Source organism: Neofelis nebulosa, chromosome 5, assembly GCF_028018385.1.
Source record: "Neofelis nebulosa isolate mNeoNeb1 chromosome 5, mNeoNeb1.pri, whole genome shotgun sequence".
NCBI lineage: Eukaryota > Metazoa > Chordata > Mammalia > Carnivora > Felidae > Neofelis > Neofelis nebulosa.
In genome coordinates, this window is record NC_080786.1 from 151,571,963 (window position 1) to 151,589,648 (window position 17,686).

Genomic DNA, 17,686 nt, shown 5'->3' on the forward strand with positions numbered 1-17,686 from the left:
TTTTCAAAATGTTAGGTTGTTGTAGTAATTTTCTTCTGGTTTCAGATCGCTAGACTGCGTCAGTTTAACAGAGTGAACGATGGCAGTTTCGCATCCTGATCTCCTTTTTGTTTTATATAAATGTGAAAATAATCATGTGTTTTGTAATCTAGTTTGTCTCTGGTGTAAGAAGAACGTGATGTATAAATACCTGATGGTGTGTGATCTTTGCACCAGACACCTTGGGGTTGTAGTTTAAACACGTTGTTACCACTTAGGACGTTTTATTTCCGCGCCACTTTGTATTTTGCCCCTTGCATTTTAGCGATGCTGCCACCAGGTGTCCTTTCCAGTGAACTGAAGATGATGGTTCTTGGCTTTAATTCACCTTCACGTAGGCTTTTAATACCAAACGATTTTCTTTAGAAGATTTAAAAATACATCTGTAATTGTATCTTTCATACCTGGTTGTAACTGACTGCACTCTGCCTTATTCTCTGAGCTCTAGGCAGGGCAATATCCGGCAGCCACAGTCAGCCTCCTCCCGCTAAGGAAGGGCTGGCAAACACCACACAAGCATCCTGAATCCTTTTGCCTTTGTCCATGGAGCGAGCTCAGTCATGGCCCCTTTCCCCTTGAACCCAGAGCACAGCCTGGGAATCCTTAGCTTCACCAGCCTTCAAGGTAGCTCCAGCCAGTCGATCTGAAATAGAGTTGGAGGGTATGAAACCTCCTTTGTGTTTTCTCTCTCCGCAGTACAGGCGGCTACTGCTTTCTCCGTTTGGAATCTTTTTGTTTTTTGTTGTTTTTTTTCCGCCAGTTTTTTCTTTTTTTCTAAAGAAAACGTTCATCCCATCCCATGCACATCTCTGCCTTATAAAACCACAGTGAAGCTACTATGGGCTGAAACCTATCATTTCTCCCAAACTGAGCTATAATTACTTTTTAACAAAATTATGGGGGGGGGGCATTTCAGAAAAGAGTAGATAAATCTTTTCCTTTCTTAAAATTGAAAGTATCTTAACCTGTATTTAATACCTCTTACTTAACTATAGGTTTTATGAGATTTCCCTTAGTTGCAGTTAGCAACTCATTTAAGAAACTTAAAGTATAAAATAAGTATTTGTCTTCGGACATAGGTAAATTTTGCACCAACCAAAAACTCAAATCCAGAACCAAATGATTACTTTATGAAGGCTGCACTAGGGAGTTTAACCAGAAGTATAAACTCATTGCGTGTGCAATCGTTGGGTATCTTTGTACTGTTTATTTTCTCAGTGATTTTATTTTTACTGGTAATTTCTCACCTATGTGTCCAGAGCCCCTTTTAGCTGCCTAGTAATGATATCTATACTATGTGTATGTTTTTTTGGTGGGGAAAGCGGATGAAGAATTAAGATGCTGATTTGTTGAAGTATAGTTTAGATACAATAATATAACCACTAGCCAGAATAAGATAACAGAATATTGTTGTGACCCTTTGTCATCCCACCCCTACTTGCTGATTTCTCTCATCCTAGGTTAGTTTTTGCCTGTTCATAGGTAAAATTCATATGAATGTAGTCCTATAGTATTTACTGTTTTGTTTCCTTCACTTTAACAAACATCATTTTTGGAAATTCATGCGTATAGTGTGTGTCAACAGTTATTTCATTTTACTGCTTCATAGTATTCTATCGAATTAAAATGTTGTAGTTTATCTGTATGTACCTGTCCGTGGACGTTTGGATTGTTGCCAGTTCGGAACTATTATGAATAAGGGTTCTGGGAACATCATTGCATAAATCTTCTGTACACATGTGTTGTCATTTCTCTAGGGTCATTGCCTGGAGGTAGAATTGCCAGGTCATAGGGTATATGTGTGTTGATCTTCACGAGAAAATACAGTTCTCCAAATTTTTTCATCATTTTACATCCCTACTGAGTATGAGGGTTCTAGTTGTATGACATCCTCCCCATTTGACGTGGTCTCTCTTTCTGAAATTAGCCATTCGGATGGGCAAATGTACGTAGCGGTTTCATTTGCATTTATTTCCCCATGACTAATGGTATGTGCTTTTTAAGCATTCGTAGAGCTTTTTTTGTGACCATCTTTCCAGTCTTTTACTCATTTATTGTTGAGTTGTTTAATTGAGTTGGAGTTTTTTTTGTTTTTGTTTTACACATAATGAATATAAGTGCTTTGTCATACATGTGTCCATATTTTTTCCCCGGACTGTAGTTTACTATTTCTTTTCTTAGTGGTGTTTTTTTGATGAGTGGGAAATTTTACTATTTTCAAATGAAATCAAATCTGTCAACTTTTTTTAGTGAAGGCTTTGTATCTGAAGAAATCTTTGCTTTCCTCAAGTTTGTGAGGGTATTCTGTGCTTTCTTTTAAAAGATTTTTTGATCCTAGCTTTTATGGTTAGTCCTGGGGTTCATCTCGAATTAAGTTTTAAGGATGGAATGAGGTGTAGGAGTTGATGTTCACACCCCCCAGATGCCTGCCTTAGAGTTATAGCATCGTTTGTTGGATAGTTGCCTTTCCCCGTCAATCTGGGTGCTTTTATTCCGTTATTGTTCTTTTTTGTGCGGGCTTGTATTTGCACCCTGTTCTGTTACGTTGCTTTATCAGTCCTTGAACCAGTACGACAGTGCTGGTTGCATACCGTGTGGGAAGTCCCCAATGCAGGTAGTGTAAATTCACCAGCATCTTTTCTTCCGTTTTAATTTTTTTTTTTTCCCCCTCCCTGTTCCCCAGGTCCTTTTTATTTATGTAGAGATTTTAGAATCAGCTTATAAGTCTGTAAAAAAAAAAAAAAAAAAAAAAAAAAAAAAAAAAAAAAAATCTTGCTGGAGTTTCTGTTTGGATTGCATTAAGGGTCCATCCAGGAGAATGGACATCTTAACAGTATTGTGTCTTCAGTCTGTGATCATGGTTTATCCATTTATTTAGTCTTTCATTCTTCTCAACAACATTTTGTGGGGTTTAGTGCAGAAGTTTCACACATTTTTAGTTCGTTTTATTGAATTTCTGATTTTTTCATACAATTTTTAAAGTATCGTTAAATGTCATTAAAATGTCATTTTTAAAGTATCGTTTTCTACTTTTCTCATTGAAAATACGTGGAAATAGAATTGAGTTTGTATATTAACTCGTATCCTAACATCGTGCTGCATGTACCTATATGTTCTAGTTTTTTATTTGTTTTTAGATTCTGTAGGGCTTTCTACTTACTCACATCCTCCACAAATGAACAGTTTTATTCTTTCAATCTGTATGCCTTTATTTATTTTTCTTGTTTTATCATACTGACTAGGACCTCCGTATATTGAGTAGTTTTGGTGAGAACGGACATCTCCCCGTGTTCTCAATCTTGTGGGAAAGCATACCTATTTAAGTATGGTGCTCGTTGCGTATGTGTCTTGTAGCTCTGTCGGGTTGAAGGAGTAGTTTCCTGTGTTTTTAGAGAAGTGTCTTGCTTGTTTGTTTTTCTAAATCACGAGTGGGTTTTGGATGTTGTCACATGCTTTCTGCACCTGTAGAGATGATCATATGGTTTTTTCCCTGTTATGTGGTAAAATACATCAATAACTCTTAGAATATTAAGCTCAACCTATGATAAACCACACTTCCTACGTGTTGCTGGGTTCAGTTTGCTAGTCTACATTGTCTAAAATTTTAATATAATGCCTTCATTAGGTTTTGATCCCAGGATTCTGCTGGTCTCATAAAACTATTGGGGAAGTATTCTTTCTTGATTTTTCTGAAAGAGTTTGTATAAGATTGGCATTATTTCTTTTGTAAATGTTTAATAGAGTTCATCGATGAAGCTATCAGGACTGGAGATGTTCTTTGTTAGAAGGTTATTAGTTGTAGCTCACACTTTTTGGTAAATATATGGCTATTTGGAGTTTCTTTTTTGAGTCCATTTTGGTAGGTATGGATTTCAAGCAATTTGCCCTCATCTAAGTTGTTGGCTTTGTCAGCATAAAATGACCCATAATATTTCATTATTATCTTTGTAGTTTCTAGAGGATCTGTAGTGATACAGTCTCTCTTATATTCCTAACATCGGTCATTCCTGTTTTCTCCTTTTTCCCATTACTCTTGCTAGTGGTTGTCAAATTTGCCAGTCTTTTCAAGCAACCAGTCTTTTGTTTTTACTGTTGCTTCGTCTTGTTTCTATTTCACTGGTGCTTTTCTCTGTTATTTCTTTTTCTTCTCCTTACTTTAGGCTAAATTTGCTTTTTCTAGCTTCTGAAGGTGGAACCTTAGATCATTCATTTAAAACTTTCTTCTCATAGCATTTAATGGTATAAATGTCCCTCTAACTATTGCTTTAGCTGCATGCAGCAACTTTTGATGTATTTTAAGTCTCATTGATTTTGAAACATTTCTAATTTCCCTTGTGATTTCTTTTTACTCATTGTTATTTAGAATGTTGTTATATAATTTCAAAATATTTGAGGATTTTCTAGGTATCTTATTGTTAGCTGATTTCTAATTCAGTAGCATCATGGGTCAGAAAACATGATTTCACTCCTTTAAGTGAAATTCATTGAGACTTGTTTTAGAATATAGCAGGTAATCTCACCTTGTGAATGTCCTGTGTGCCGTTGCAAAGAATTGCATTTTATACAGTTGTTTGGTGTAGTGGTCTACCGATGTCAGTATAGGTCAGGTTGTTCGATTTTTTTTTTTTCATATCTTTTACATCCTTATTTTATATGTGTGTGTACATGTGTCTGCCTGTGGATATTTGTTTTATCAATGACAGAGGGGAATGGTAGCCTTTAGTGATAATTCTGGATTTGTCTTCATCTCCCTTTCGTTGCTTTATGTGTTTCAAAGCTCTCTTAGTAGGTGTGTACCCATTTAGTATTGTTGTGACTGTGATAAATTGACTTTTTCATTATGATGAAATGTCTCTTTTTGTCTCTAGTAATATTTCTAATTGTTAAGTCAGACTTGTCTGGTATTACACTACCTGTACCAACCTTCTTATTCGTAACATTTTCATAGTCTGTACTTTTTGTGCCCTTTAACGTCAAATCTGTCTGTATTTATATATGAAATACAGCTTTTGTATGCAACATTTAGTTGTCAAGCCTTTTAATCCAGTCAGATAGTCTCTTTTTTTCACGTTCAGTTTTTAACCCATTTAGTTATTTGGAAGTTTAGGTTTTAACTGTTGTATTTGTTCTCTGTCTCACCTCTTTTTCCCCCATTCCTTCTTTCCTGCCTTCTTTTGGGTCAATGGAGTACTTTCTGGTGTTCTGGTATTTTATTTCATCTGCTCTCTTGACCCTTTAGCTCTTACCCTGTGTGTAATTTTTAGTGTTATACGTACCCTTAATGCATCAGTTGACGTTCACGTAACACCACGTGATCAAGCATGCCCTTTTGTCTAACCGTCTACCTCTTGTGCACGTGGCATCATACGTCACTTCTGCATATGTTATAACCCTCACGGCAGACACATCGACTGCTTAAATAAAAAGGGACTTTTAAAGAAATTTTGAAACACACACAAAATAAAGATACTAAAAAGGTCATTGCTGTTTACCTATGTACGTTCTTGATTCCTTCCCACCCTTCTTGGCTTCCGGCCTGAAGAACTTCGTCTAACTTTTTTATTTTGTAGGGAATAACTTGTGCTGATGGTGTCTCTCAGCAGTTGTTTATCTGAAAATATCTTTATTTACTTTCTTAAGGAAGATAATGGACATTTCCATGGATGTAGAATTCTAGGTTGACATTTCAGCAAAAGAGAAAAGAGGTTATAACATTGCTTTGTGTATCACGTTGTTTCTAAAGAGAAGCCAGTGGCTTTTCTAAGTATCCTTCCCTATATGTAATGTTTCTCCCTTTCCCCCTTCCTTCTGGCTGATTTTAATGTTTTCTGTTTTTGTTCAGTTATTCAATAATTTGACTCTTATGTCTCCAGGTATAGCTTTCTTTGTATTTATTTTCCTTGGAGTTGTTAAGTTCTGGGGTCTGTGGGTTGATCGCTTTCGTCAGTTTTTCCTAAGACTGTATCTTTTCCAGTATCTGTTGCTTCAGTCTTTCTTCTCCTTCTAGTTCTCTACTGAAATGTGTGCGACAGGCTCAGCATGATCTCAGAGGTCTCCAGTTTGTTCATGCTGTTTTCTTTTTTGTTTTAGTTTGGATAATTCCTTTGCTCTGTCTTCTGATTCACTGATTTTTTTTTTTCTTCTGCTGAGTCCAGTCTGCTGTTAAAACCATTACGTGAATTCTTGATTTCTGATATTGCATATTTTAGTTCTGACATTTCCGCATTTCCACTTACCTTTCAGGGAAAGGTTGCATTTGGTCTTCTGTAACCCCCCATCTATTCACACATGTTGTGCACCTTTTGAACTAAAATCTTTTACCTATTTGTTTATCATGGTTATTTGTAATGCCGGCCTGCCAGTTTTAGCATCTGGGTGGTTTACTTATGTGGGTCTTCCGACTAATTTTTGCACTTTGATTATGGACCCATCTTTTTAAAATTTCTTGTGTCTGTAGTTTTTTAAATGCACGCTGGACTTTGTATCTGAGAACAGTTGTGATGGAGGTAAACCCTCCCTCCAGAAAGAGATGCACCTCTTACTCCGTCATATGGGACTCAGTCCATCTCCTTTGTAGCTGAGCTGAATCTGGGCCTTGCTTTGTTTGTTCGCTCCACCTAGATTCTGTTCTCCACTGTCTTCCTAGGTTTTAAGCAGTGTCTGTGGAGACCTGAGTGCTCTCTCTGCAGCCCTGCTGCCCCAGGCAGTCTGTCCGTCCTGCTGCTCAGTTCCCTGGGGGCTCATGTCTGGGCTCTCCGCCTGCCCTCCACCTTTGGCCCGTCCACACTGCCAGGAGTTGGTTCAGAGCTGGGCTGGATTCTTCTTACCCACACCTCTGGCATTTGCTCCTTCCCTCACCTTAGGTCTCTTCTCTCCTAGAAAGGGCTTCTCATTTTCTGGAATTCCGTCAGCTCTGATTTGTTTAGTTCTTGGCACTCAGATGGGTTTTTTAAATGGAATGATTTTGTGGCCTACCTGCTGGCTTGTTTTTGCTTTCAGAGTGAGAGCTGTGGTCTCTTACGAATTTCTGCACTGTCACTAGAAGCAAAAATCGGTGATGCCATTCTGAATAAATTCAATATTCATAAGCGTCTTAAGGGTTCTACCACCATCTATTCAAAAAGGAGTTTTCAGAAAAATCTCAACACGTGTTAATTTATTACTCAGCATATTCTAAATGCTCTTAATTTCTTTATCTAAATATGAAAGTGGTGGGGGAGCGCCTGGCTGGCCCAGCCTGAAGACCATGCAACTCTTGGTCTTGGGGTCATGAGTTCAGTCCCACACTGGGTGTAGAAATTACTTAAAAAAATAAACGAAATGAGAACGGTAAATCCGAGCGTGTAGGGTTAAACAGTGAATCTTCACTTGGAGTGATTACCACAGCTTTGGAGAGCCATTGTTAGGAAAGGAAGTGCATCCGAGGTCACGTGTATCAGGCAGAAAAGCGATTCAGACCACTGGGCCGGAGCAGCGGTCGCACCAGAAGGTAAAAGCTTAAGGCTTTTGTGGGCTTCTATTGCATATTATGTGGCTGTGTTTGTTTGTTTTTACAACCTTTAAAAATATAAAACCCATTCATAGCTGAAGCTATAGAAAAACAGCCCAGGCTAGGCCTTTGTTTGCTGACCCCTGGGCTACATGATCTTTATAGTCATTTTTGGTCTTGAAATTATTTTGAATTTCTCCAACAACAAGCGCATTTGGAATAGTAATGTGTGAAAATCCAGAGAATCTGAGTATAAAGCGTTCTTTTTAATAAAGGTCTCAATATATAACATATTTAAGCATATTTGAAGTTATGCAGGCTTTTACATACTCCATCACATTTAGAGAAAGCTTTTTTTTATCTTTCTTCTCTTCAGGAGTATAAACCACCAGGAACCCGTAAACTTCATAATATTCTCGGAGTAGAAACAGGAGGACCTGGTGGGCGTCGTGCTGGGGAATCGGGTCATACCGTGGCTGACTACTTGAAGTTCAAAGACCTCATTTTAAGGATGCTTGATTATGACCCCAAAACTCGAATTCAACCTTACTATGCCCTGCAGCACAGTTTTTTCAAGAAGACAGCTGACGAAGGTACAAACACAAGTAACAGCGTGTCCACGAGTCCCGCGATGGAGCAGTCACAGTCCTCCGGAACCACCTCCAGCACGTCCTCCAGCTCAGGTCGGTCCTTCTGATACTCGGGGAGGCCTGGAAGCGTTTCTTATTTTTGTTACAAGGTGGGGTTACTGTAAAGTCTTTGAAGAATTGGTTGTTGGGATAGGGAGGAATTGTTTTACCTAAATCTACCCTTTGTAGTTAGTAAAACATTTCACCTGTCCCCAAGCTCTGATACTTAATTACGCGTGATAAATTCTGCTTGGCAGTTGGAAACGAAACCCTTTCTTTCTTTTTTTTTTTTAAATGTGTTTTTTTTAATGTTTGTATTTATTTTTGAGACAGAGCATGAGCAGGGGAGGGGCAGAGAGAAAGAGAGACAGAATCCGAAGCGGGCTCCAGGCTCTGAGCTGTCCGCACAGAGCCCGACACAGGGCTCGAACCCAGAGACTGTGAGATCATGACCTGAGGCGAAGTTGGGCGCTCAACCGACTGAGCCCCACAGGCGCCCCTCTTAGCCAAAGTTTTCCTTTGGTTTCTTAAGTAGAAATACTTTGTTCACGTGCTTGAACTTTCCCCTAACTTAACCCAAACCAGACTGTCGTGTGTTAGTTCACTGGTCGGTGTGAAAGAACTTAGAGAATTGGATGACTTCCTGATACGCTTTGAGGTTCATACAGCTTTTTGTGCGTGCCGTACCGTCGGTGTTAACGTGAGTGTTGGAATACATACTTGAGCAAAGTTAACTTCAGACTTACAAGTACTGTGTTGTGATCCCGAAGGTGGATCGTCGGGGACGAGCAACAGTGGGAGAGCCAGGTCAGACCCGACGCACCAGCACCGGCACAGCGGCGGGCACTTCACAGCTGCCGTCCAGGCCATGGACTGTGAGACTCACAGTCCCCAGGTGAGCTCCCCGCCGTGGAGGCCCGGCCCCGCAGCAGCCGGCCGGGGCCGCGGTGGGCGCCAAGCGCATTTCCGATGGTTGTGTCGTTTACCCCACGGGGTCTCTTAGTAGCTTCCACGCGTGTAGGGAATTCTGCCCTGTCCGTAACTACGGAAGCACGTCTTTGCAGTTTTCTCCCTCGTTATGTAGAAGTAGCTAACATTTCTTGGGTGCATACCAGCCACTGTTCCGGTTGTTATTCCCCGTGTTTATCTCATTTACGACAGTAGCACTTGGAGCCTTACGCTGTTCGAGTTTCCCTTTTAACTTTGGGAACTGACCCTTGATGGGTTCGGTAACTTTCCCTGGCTTGTGCTCTTCATTACTGTGCTCCGACCGCTTCCTGTGATCTTTGGTCACTAATGGTCCTTGATTCCGAATCAGTTTGTGGTCTCTCACCTCCATGTTGTTTTGGGGTTATTTTGGGGTTTTTTTTGCTTTTGTTTTTAATATCTATTTACTTTTGAGAGACAGAGACTGAGGTGGGGAGGGGCAGAGAGCGAGGGAGACACAGGACACTGAAGCAGGCTCCAGGCTCCGAGCTGTCAGCATAGAGCCCGACACGGGGCTCGAACTCACGGATGGTGAGATCGTGACCTGAACCGAAGTTGGGCACTCAGCCGACAGCCATGCAGGCCCCCCTCGTTTGTTTTTGAAACGTGTTAAAGAAGAGGCTGTAATCGGGTATTTTCCTTTTCAATGGGGTGAAGCGGATGTTGGTAGTAAAAATATTTATGAAATACTCTTTGTAAAATACTAACTCACACTGGGCACTGTGTCACGGTGCTGTGTGACGAGGGGCCGGCGTATCATTTGGTAAAAGCGAAGTCAGGACAGGTTGCTGAATATCACGCCCCATTCTCGTGGCTGGGGCTGCTGGGCGCTGCGGGAGAAGACCACAAGCAGCAAGCTGGCACGGTCGGTGCCGTTGCCAGTTCCTAGTGCCCAGCCTCTGGGTGGGCTCGCCATTCCTCATCACCTCGTGTCTCCCCCGTTCTCTGTAGGCACTGTTTCCAACGCCCCTTCTACTCTTTTTAGAAACTGACCTCTTGCTCAGCCTCTGGCTCCTGGGTCTGCTTGATTCTCTTCTGTCAGCATCTGATCCCCCCAGGTCTCTCCCGGCTGGAGCCAGCCCTCCTCCTGGCCCGTGTCTGTCTCGTGTCTGTTTGGCCCTGCGTCGTGCTAGCCTGTGGTGGCTGTGTTGGACCCGTGAAGAGTTCCTCGGTCTGCTCCGGTGGGGGACACCGTTGCTGCAAGTGTCACCTGCGGCCGCCACTGAGGAGGCCGGTGCCGGGCATTCAGAGGCTTGTCTTTTTTTGTTCCTCACCCACGTGGACAATTTTGGCTCCTCCCTGCCCTTTGAAGCACTTTCCCTCTTTTTCCCTTGACAGGATGCCCCCTGAGTTTCCCTCACTTGTCTGGCCTTTCCTTCCCTGTCTCTTTTTCTGGATTCTCCTCTGCCCACCCTGTAGACACGGACGTTCCCAAGGCTTGCCCACTTGCCGGTTGACCTCGCCCACCCTGTCCGATGCCTCAGTACCGTCTTGGCCCAGGTCCCTCCTCCAGCTTCATTTCTGACCTGGACCTCGCTCCTGAGCCCTGGGCCTCTGTTTCTCTTTTGTGTTCCTCGTACAGATGGCCCTAGATTCACCCATTTGTTCAAGCCTTACACCTGGGGCTTAGGTTGGGGAGCTGATCCTTGACTCGTCTTTTCCCTCATCCCACAGTTGAATCAAATAGTAAATTGTGTGAATTCTGAATATCCTAAATGTGCTTTTATTTTCTTCACTTCATCCCATTGCTACAACCGTCTCCAGCCTGTCTTCCTATAAAGAATGTTCTAACCTGGTCTTCCAGCATCTAACTCCATTCAGCAGTCAACGCCATTTTCTTCTCTGCAGGCACATGAACATTCAGTAAAGCAGTCTGATGCGGCTTTTCCCTACTTTAAACCAGTGTTTGGCTTTTCCTTTGTACTTAAAAGGGAATTTAGACTTCCTGCGAAGTTCTCAGTGATTGCCACGGTCTGGTCCTTTTCAGGGCATTCTTTCTCCTCTTTATTTGCTCTGGTCTTACTGGATTTTTGTCATTTTTTTGGAATATACCACGTTCTTTCTTGTTTCTCACATGTTCTGTGCTCAGCCTGGAACACTTTTCCCCTCTCTCGGCTTTGGTCACTGCCACTTACACTTCAGACCTTCACTTAAATGTCGCTATTGGTTTTTGTATCCTTTTTGAGATATTGTATGCATATCCACATACAGATATAGATTCCTAATCTTTGTACACAAACGATGGCGTGCCATGCACAAGTTGATGTTTTGAGTTTGTTTTTTTGCTTGTTTTTTTTGGGGGGGGTCGTTATATGTTTTACATGTATTTTTAATATATATTTGGAGCTCTTTCTACATCAGTACCTGGAGAACTTTTTCTTCCTTCTTCTTCACATGATACTCCCGTGTTTAGATATTCCATAAGTCATTTCCCCTGTTAATTTCCAGTCTTTTTTACTATTACAGATGATGGTAGGATGCCACAGACCTATCACTCATACACATTAAGTGTACCTGTGATAGGAACCCCTAAATGTGAAATCGCAGGTCAGAGAGTGATGTGATCTGTAAGTTTTATAATTGCTGTCAATTGCTCTCCATTTAGTTTTGCCAGTTTAGCCTTCCACCAGCAAGACTTTGGAGAAACCATCGGGGAGGGGGACGGTGATCACCTTTGATCAGTCTGAAATGAAAAATGGTATTGGACAGAAGATATTTTTATTTTGCTTATTTGTTTCTCTTTTTTCTTTAAAAAAATGTGTTTTAAGTTTATTTAACTTTTTATGGAAGAGACAGAGAGAGAGAGAGAGAATGAGAATCCCAAGCAGGCTCCACACTGTCAGTGCAGAGCCTGATGCGGGGCTTGATCCCACAAACCGTGAGATCATGACCTGAGCCGAAATCAAGAGTCCAATGTCTAACCAATTGAGCCACCCAGGCAACCCTGCTTATTTTCTATTGATACATGAATTTGAGTTGTGTTGTAGTTTAAGAGCCGTCAGTATTTTCTGAGAACTTTCTGCCTCTTTTTCTACTGGATTGTTTTCAGTGGTGTGTCTTAAAGTTTGACTCTCCAGACCACTTCCGCTGAGAAAGAAACGCTTTATGTCAGCTCCTGGTAAAAGACATATTTTCCAGCTCATAGGGACAGAGTAGATAAACAAAATGAGTCAAATTAATAGAAATTGCAAGTACTGCTGATAAAAGGTATCAGGATGTGATCTAGGATGACGATTTGTTGGGTGGGATGCATGAGGATTTGAGTAAGCCAGACTGATAATAGACCCCACAAAATATGGTAGCCAAAGGGAGCGTGAAGTCTCTTTTTTGGGTAGCGGTCCCGGGAGGGTTTTCAGGTCAGTGGCATGGCTGTCTCCCGTGTCCTGGGCGAATAACTCCGGCCCTTAGGGCCTGGCTGTCTGCTGGCATCCACCAGGCGGGATGTGGGAGGTGTTGGTGGGCCAGGTCCGGCCATGACATAAAAACATCAAAACGTTCATTCGTGTTGCACGGACTAGAACTCAGTCCCGTGGCCATACCTGAGGACGGGGGAGGCTGGGAAGTGTAGTGCCGCCATGTGGACAGCTGGTAGCTGCTGCCACAGGAGTTGAGGCAGTGTTAGCCAGAGTGGTCAGAGAAGACTCGAACCGAAATGGGAAGGAAGCACCCGAGGAGAAATTAGAAGTCAGAGCATTTTAGGCAGGAAGGAACAGTAGGCGCAGATGCCCTGAGACGTTGGAAAGATACGACTCCCGGGTGGAGGAATGGAAGGAGGACCCGGTGTTGGAGCCCAGGTAGCAAGAGGAAGGATGGCTGGAGGACAAGGTTGGCGAGACGAACGGTGGCCCCCGAGGCAGACCACCTATGGATTTTGCATTATTTTGTTTTTCTAATAAGTGCACGGAGAAATCATTAAAGGATTTTAATTTAAATAGGAAAGTGATTGGATTTGTGTTTTGAGAAGATTTTTCTTCTGTTATGAAGAATGGATTGGAAAAAAGGCACAAGGATGGAAGCTGGGAGCTGATTTAGGAGGCGGTTGTGCGGTGTGGGTGAGCGGTGGACGGTAGGAGCCTGGGAGGAGGGATGGTGGTGGAGACCAGGGAAGCAGCCAGGCTGGAGCCGTTCCGAAGGCACGCTCCATGGTACTTGCTGATGGTGTGGATGCAGGAGTTACTGAGCCGCTGATAAAAAGAGTGCTCTTACTGAAACGGGAAAGATGGAGAGAAGAGGGGCTTTACGGGAAAGCCGAGAATTCATTTTGAACCTGTCCAGAATGTTTGTTATCTGATTCTTTTCAGAAAAAGTTCGCTGATCCCTGGCATAAACAATGCATCCCAGGAAAGAAAGTGGCCAGTGAAATAAATACATGAGCCTGTTTATGGGTATAGCTTGCTAAAAATTGCAGCTTTCATAGTAAAATACTGGTTCACTCAAACATACTTGGAATTTTGCGTTCTAATTTTTTTGTTTTTAATGTTTAATTTCGAGAGAGAGAGAGAGAGAGAGAGAGAGAGAGAGAGAGCGCGCGCGCGAGAGAGAGAGAGCGCGCGCGCGCGGGGAAGGGGCAGAGAGAGAAGGGGGGAGACCCAGAATCCCAAGCAGGCTCCAGGCTCCGAGCTGTCAGCACAGAGCCCGAGGCGGGGCTCGAACTCACGAACGGTGAGATCATGACCTGAGCCAAAGTCGGATGCTCAACCTGCTGAGCCACCCAGGCGGCCCGGGATTTTGTGTTCTAGAACTGGCACATTAAAAGTTTCAAAAATCCCCTCTCTCTAATTAACATAAATGCTGGTGTCCTAGCTTTCGATTGAAGATTAAGTAAAGCTTGGAAACAGTACTCTGAATAAATGCTTCGAAAATCTTCTTACAGGTGCGTCAGCAGTTTCCTGCTCCCCTTGGTTGGTCAGGCACTGAAGCTCCTACACAGGTTACTGTTGAAACTCATCCCGTTCAAGAAACAACCTTTCATGTAGCCCCTCAACAGAATGCATTGCATCATCACCATGGAAATAGTTCCCATCACCACCACCACCACCACCACCACCACCACCACCACGGACAACAAGCCTTGGGTAACCGGACCAGGCCAAGGGTCTACAATTCTCCAACGAATAGCTCCTCTACCCAGGATTCTATGGAGGTTGGCCATAGTCACCACTCCATGACATCCCTGTCTTCCTCAACTACTTCTTCGTCTACGTCCTCCTCCTCTACCGGTAATCAAGGCAACCAGGCCTACCAGAATCGCCCGGTGGCTGCTAACACCTTGGACTTTGGACAGAACGGAGCTATGGACGTTAATTTGACCGTCTACTCCAATCCCCGCCAAGAGACTGGCCTAGCTGGACATTCAGCGTACCAATTTTCTGCTAATACAGGTTCTACACATTACATGACTGAGGGACATCTGACGATGAGGCAAGGAGCTGACAGAGAAGAGTCCCCCATGACAGGAGTTTGTGTGCAACAGAGTTCTGTAGCTAGCTCGTGACTAAATTGAAACTTGAGTTTGTTTCTTGTGTGTTTTTATAGAAGTGGTGTTTTTTTCCAAAAAACAAAGTGCAAAGCTGCTTGCATCAGAAGGAGATTAACACACTGAACCGCTACAAGAGGGCAAAGCTGACTTTTTTTCTTTTTCTTTTTTTCTTTTTTTTTTTTTTTTAACTTGAAAAGATTGCAAAGGGACAATGAAGTTTTTCAAAGAGCCATGTCCACAAACCCGTCGTCACGGAGAGCGCAGAGGTGTCCTCTTTTCGCCTCCCCCATTTTAACTTGCCACACCCCAGCCGTAGTGGGTTTTTTTTGTCTTTTCTGTTCCACAGAAGTTAATGTTCAGATGTTGGTCTTGGTCATTTGCCAACTAATTTTAAAATAAAAAGGCACTGCACATAATTTGCATAAAGGGCCCCACGAGGGTGTTTTTTTTCCTTTTTGTTTTTTCCTTTTTCCTCCCTTTACCCCCCTCCCCCCCCCGTTTGTTTTGTTTTGGGTGGGGGGTGGGAAATTGGGGTTTTTAAGTCCTCTAAACACACTTGGGCACGGAAACGCAGTACTGTAAGGAAGAGGGACCTCCAGCTGACACAAACATCACCTTCAGCTGTATGGAAGGGACGGTTGTTTTGGAGTTTGTTTGTAAGGCACAGTGAGCATGCTAAGTGGCGGGGATCAGAACTCTCCTGTCTGAACCTACTGAGGAGCAAAGCAGCAATTACATGGGATCCCGTGGGTCTCCTGTTGGAGAGGCCACGGTAGATAGTAATGGAACGTGACTGGTCTCCTAACCGAGGTGCACTGAGAAGCAATCAACGGGTCAGTCGTGGCCAGTCCTGGGGAGGTCTGAGTGGTGGTCTTTGGGATAACCTTTGGCCTTATGGATTTGGACTCGAAATTAGAAGAGCCTACCATTTCAGATGCAATCACTTTTGGACATGCTTTTGCAGACAGTCCTTAATGCTGAAAACACAGAGAATGGGTAATTCAAGAGGCCTTTCTTTTAAAATAGACTTTTGTGACCCACTAATTGTAAGGTATTGCAAGGTCACTTTGCGTGTGTCATAAAGTTGACTTCCTTATTGGTTGAAGGTCACAGAAGTAGTGGTTTGCTTTGATGGAAATAGCTACAGCTGTGTCCCTTCCTGCTTTTTACTTTTTTTGTTTTTTTTTTTTTTTTGTTTTTGTTTTTTTTTGTTTCGTTTTTGCTTTTTTTCTCGGCACGTGGTATCTCCACCATTTCTTCTGCACAAAGATGTCTTCTGTTCATCCTGAACATTTTAAAAAAATGCAGAATTTTATGTGACTGCTTTTTTGCCTCACAATTATGCTGTGAATTTTACAAAAATTTATTTTCTTTTTTGATAATTTATTGTACCAAAGCTGTTTTTATAGCACATAGATGTCTGTAACCAATAATGTAGCAGTCCTGCACTTTGACACAAGGTGTAACTAGACCATTTTTAAATGTCAGTTGAAAATTATGGCTGTACTATTGCTTAAACAAAACTGGAACTGTTGTTGAATCCATAGCCAATACATCTACAGCAATCTGTGTTCTGAACATAATAGATTGACATCTAATTCAAGATGACAGCATCTGTTACATTCTAAATGTGTTCAGGCTTCCGAAGGTAAAGGGACACTGGATCCAGAAGCTATGGAACCAGCAGTCGATTCTTGTATTCCTGATTAACCTACTTGTAAACTTGAAAGCAAGACCTTGATTGCACCAACAGGTCCAAAATATGAGCACGAGTAAAGCAAAACTCTCATGCGTGACCTGAAGTGAACAGGCTGGTGTTTAACAGGTGCCTAGTTTTGAGATTATGCTGCCTTAATGTAACACAGTCTGGCAGTTGCTAAATTTGTGTTCCCATTTTAAATTGACCAATTTTAGGGTGTTATACTTTTGAGCGGTTGAATTGGGAGAATGAAGATAAGTAATTTATCTGTCCAGGATCAAAAGAAGCCTAGGAAAGAAGCAGTAATCTACCTCTGCCGATAACCCTGTTCAAAACAACTCAGCAGAACACCACATTACTTTCTATTGGTCAATTCCATGTGGCTGACTAGGTCAATTTTTTCTGAACAAAAAGCAGGTTTTTATATGTAAACAGTGACAAAAAGAAAGGCTTAAAACTATGTGAATGTGAATGGAAACTTGGAAATACCGTTTTTATAATCCACAAAATTTTTTTGTTGTTAATCAGGAAATCCATATTTATTTTGTAATTAAATGTCAAGCCTGTGGATGATTTTTGAACTTGGTAGTTCATAAAAGTTTACAGTGAATAAAAGGATATCATCTTGAGTATAGCAATATCAAAAGGAATCAGTAGTTACTGCTGTTTAGGACTATAAGGGGAAGATATTATATGGGTCAGGTCATTTTTTTCTGTGCTGGTTGCCACATCTTAGCAAGCACCAAAAACGAAAGCAGTTTTTAAACCGCTATTTACATAAAGGAAATCATAAAATCCAATGCTTCTGCATACTGTGTTATGTTACAGTCCAGTTTTGTGTGCTTTACTACACGGTTTGGTTACAGGACTTCTGTGCATTGTAAAACATAAACAGCATGGAAAAGGTTAAATACCTGTGTGCAGATTGTAAGATCTGGTCCGGACTTGCTGTGTATATTGTAACGTTAAATGAAAAAGAACCCCCCTTTGTATCATAGTCATGCGGTCTTATGTATGATAAACAGTTGAATAATTTGTCCTCAGACTCTTTACTATGCTTTTTTAAAATTAAGAAAGATGTAAACATAGTAAAAAACTCTTCCTATGCAATTAACCTGGTCCAGGTAATGGGTCTGGTAGGTATACTGAGTATAAGTTTGGTCAAATGTGTAAGAAGGAAATGGTGTGACGTGGACCTAGGCTTCCCAAATCCCGGAAGGTGAAAATTGGAGGTTTTGATTTTGATCATTTTGATTTTCAAAATCATTTCTTTATATGAGTGATTACTATATTCAGTTTCTCTCCTATTCAGAGTGCTAATAGCTTGTAGTTTTTAGAATGGATGTGAGGGTTCAGTGGTTTTT

At 41.9% G+C, this 17,686-nt stretch overlaps 1 protein-coding gene across 9 annotated transcripts in view; it reads left to right on the top strand.

Moving 5' to 3' along the window:
* Window positions 1-17,367, top strand: part of DYRK1A (dual specificity tyrosine phosphorylation regulated kinase 1A) — a 150,460-nt gene extending 133,093 nt beyond the window's left edge. For all 9 annotated transcript variants that reach the window (XM_058731989.1, XM_058731994.1, XM_058731991.1 and 6 more), the window contains 3 exons: window positions 7,905-8,211; window positions 8,928-9,052; window positions 14,018-17,367. In XM_058731989.1, the coding sequence (XP_058587972.1) occupies window positions 7,905-8,211; window positions 8,928-9,052; window positions 14,018-14,638 (1,053 nt within the window). In that variant the 3' untranslated portion in view covers window positions 14,639-17,367. The remainder of the gene's footprint in view (window positions 1-7,904; window positions 8,212-8,927; window positions 9,053-14,017) is intronic.
* Window positions 17,368-17,686: the final 319 nt, after the last annotated feature.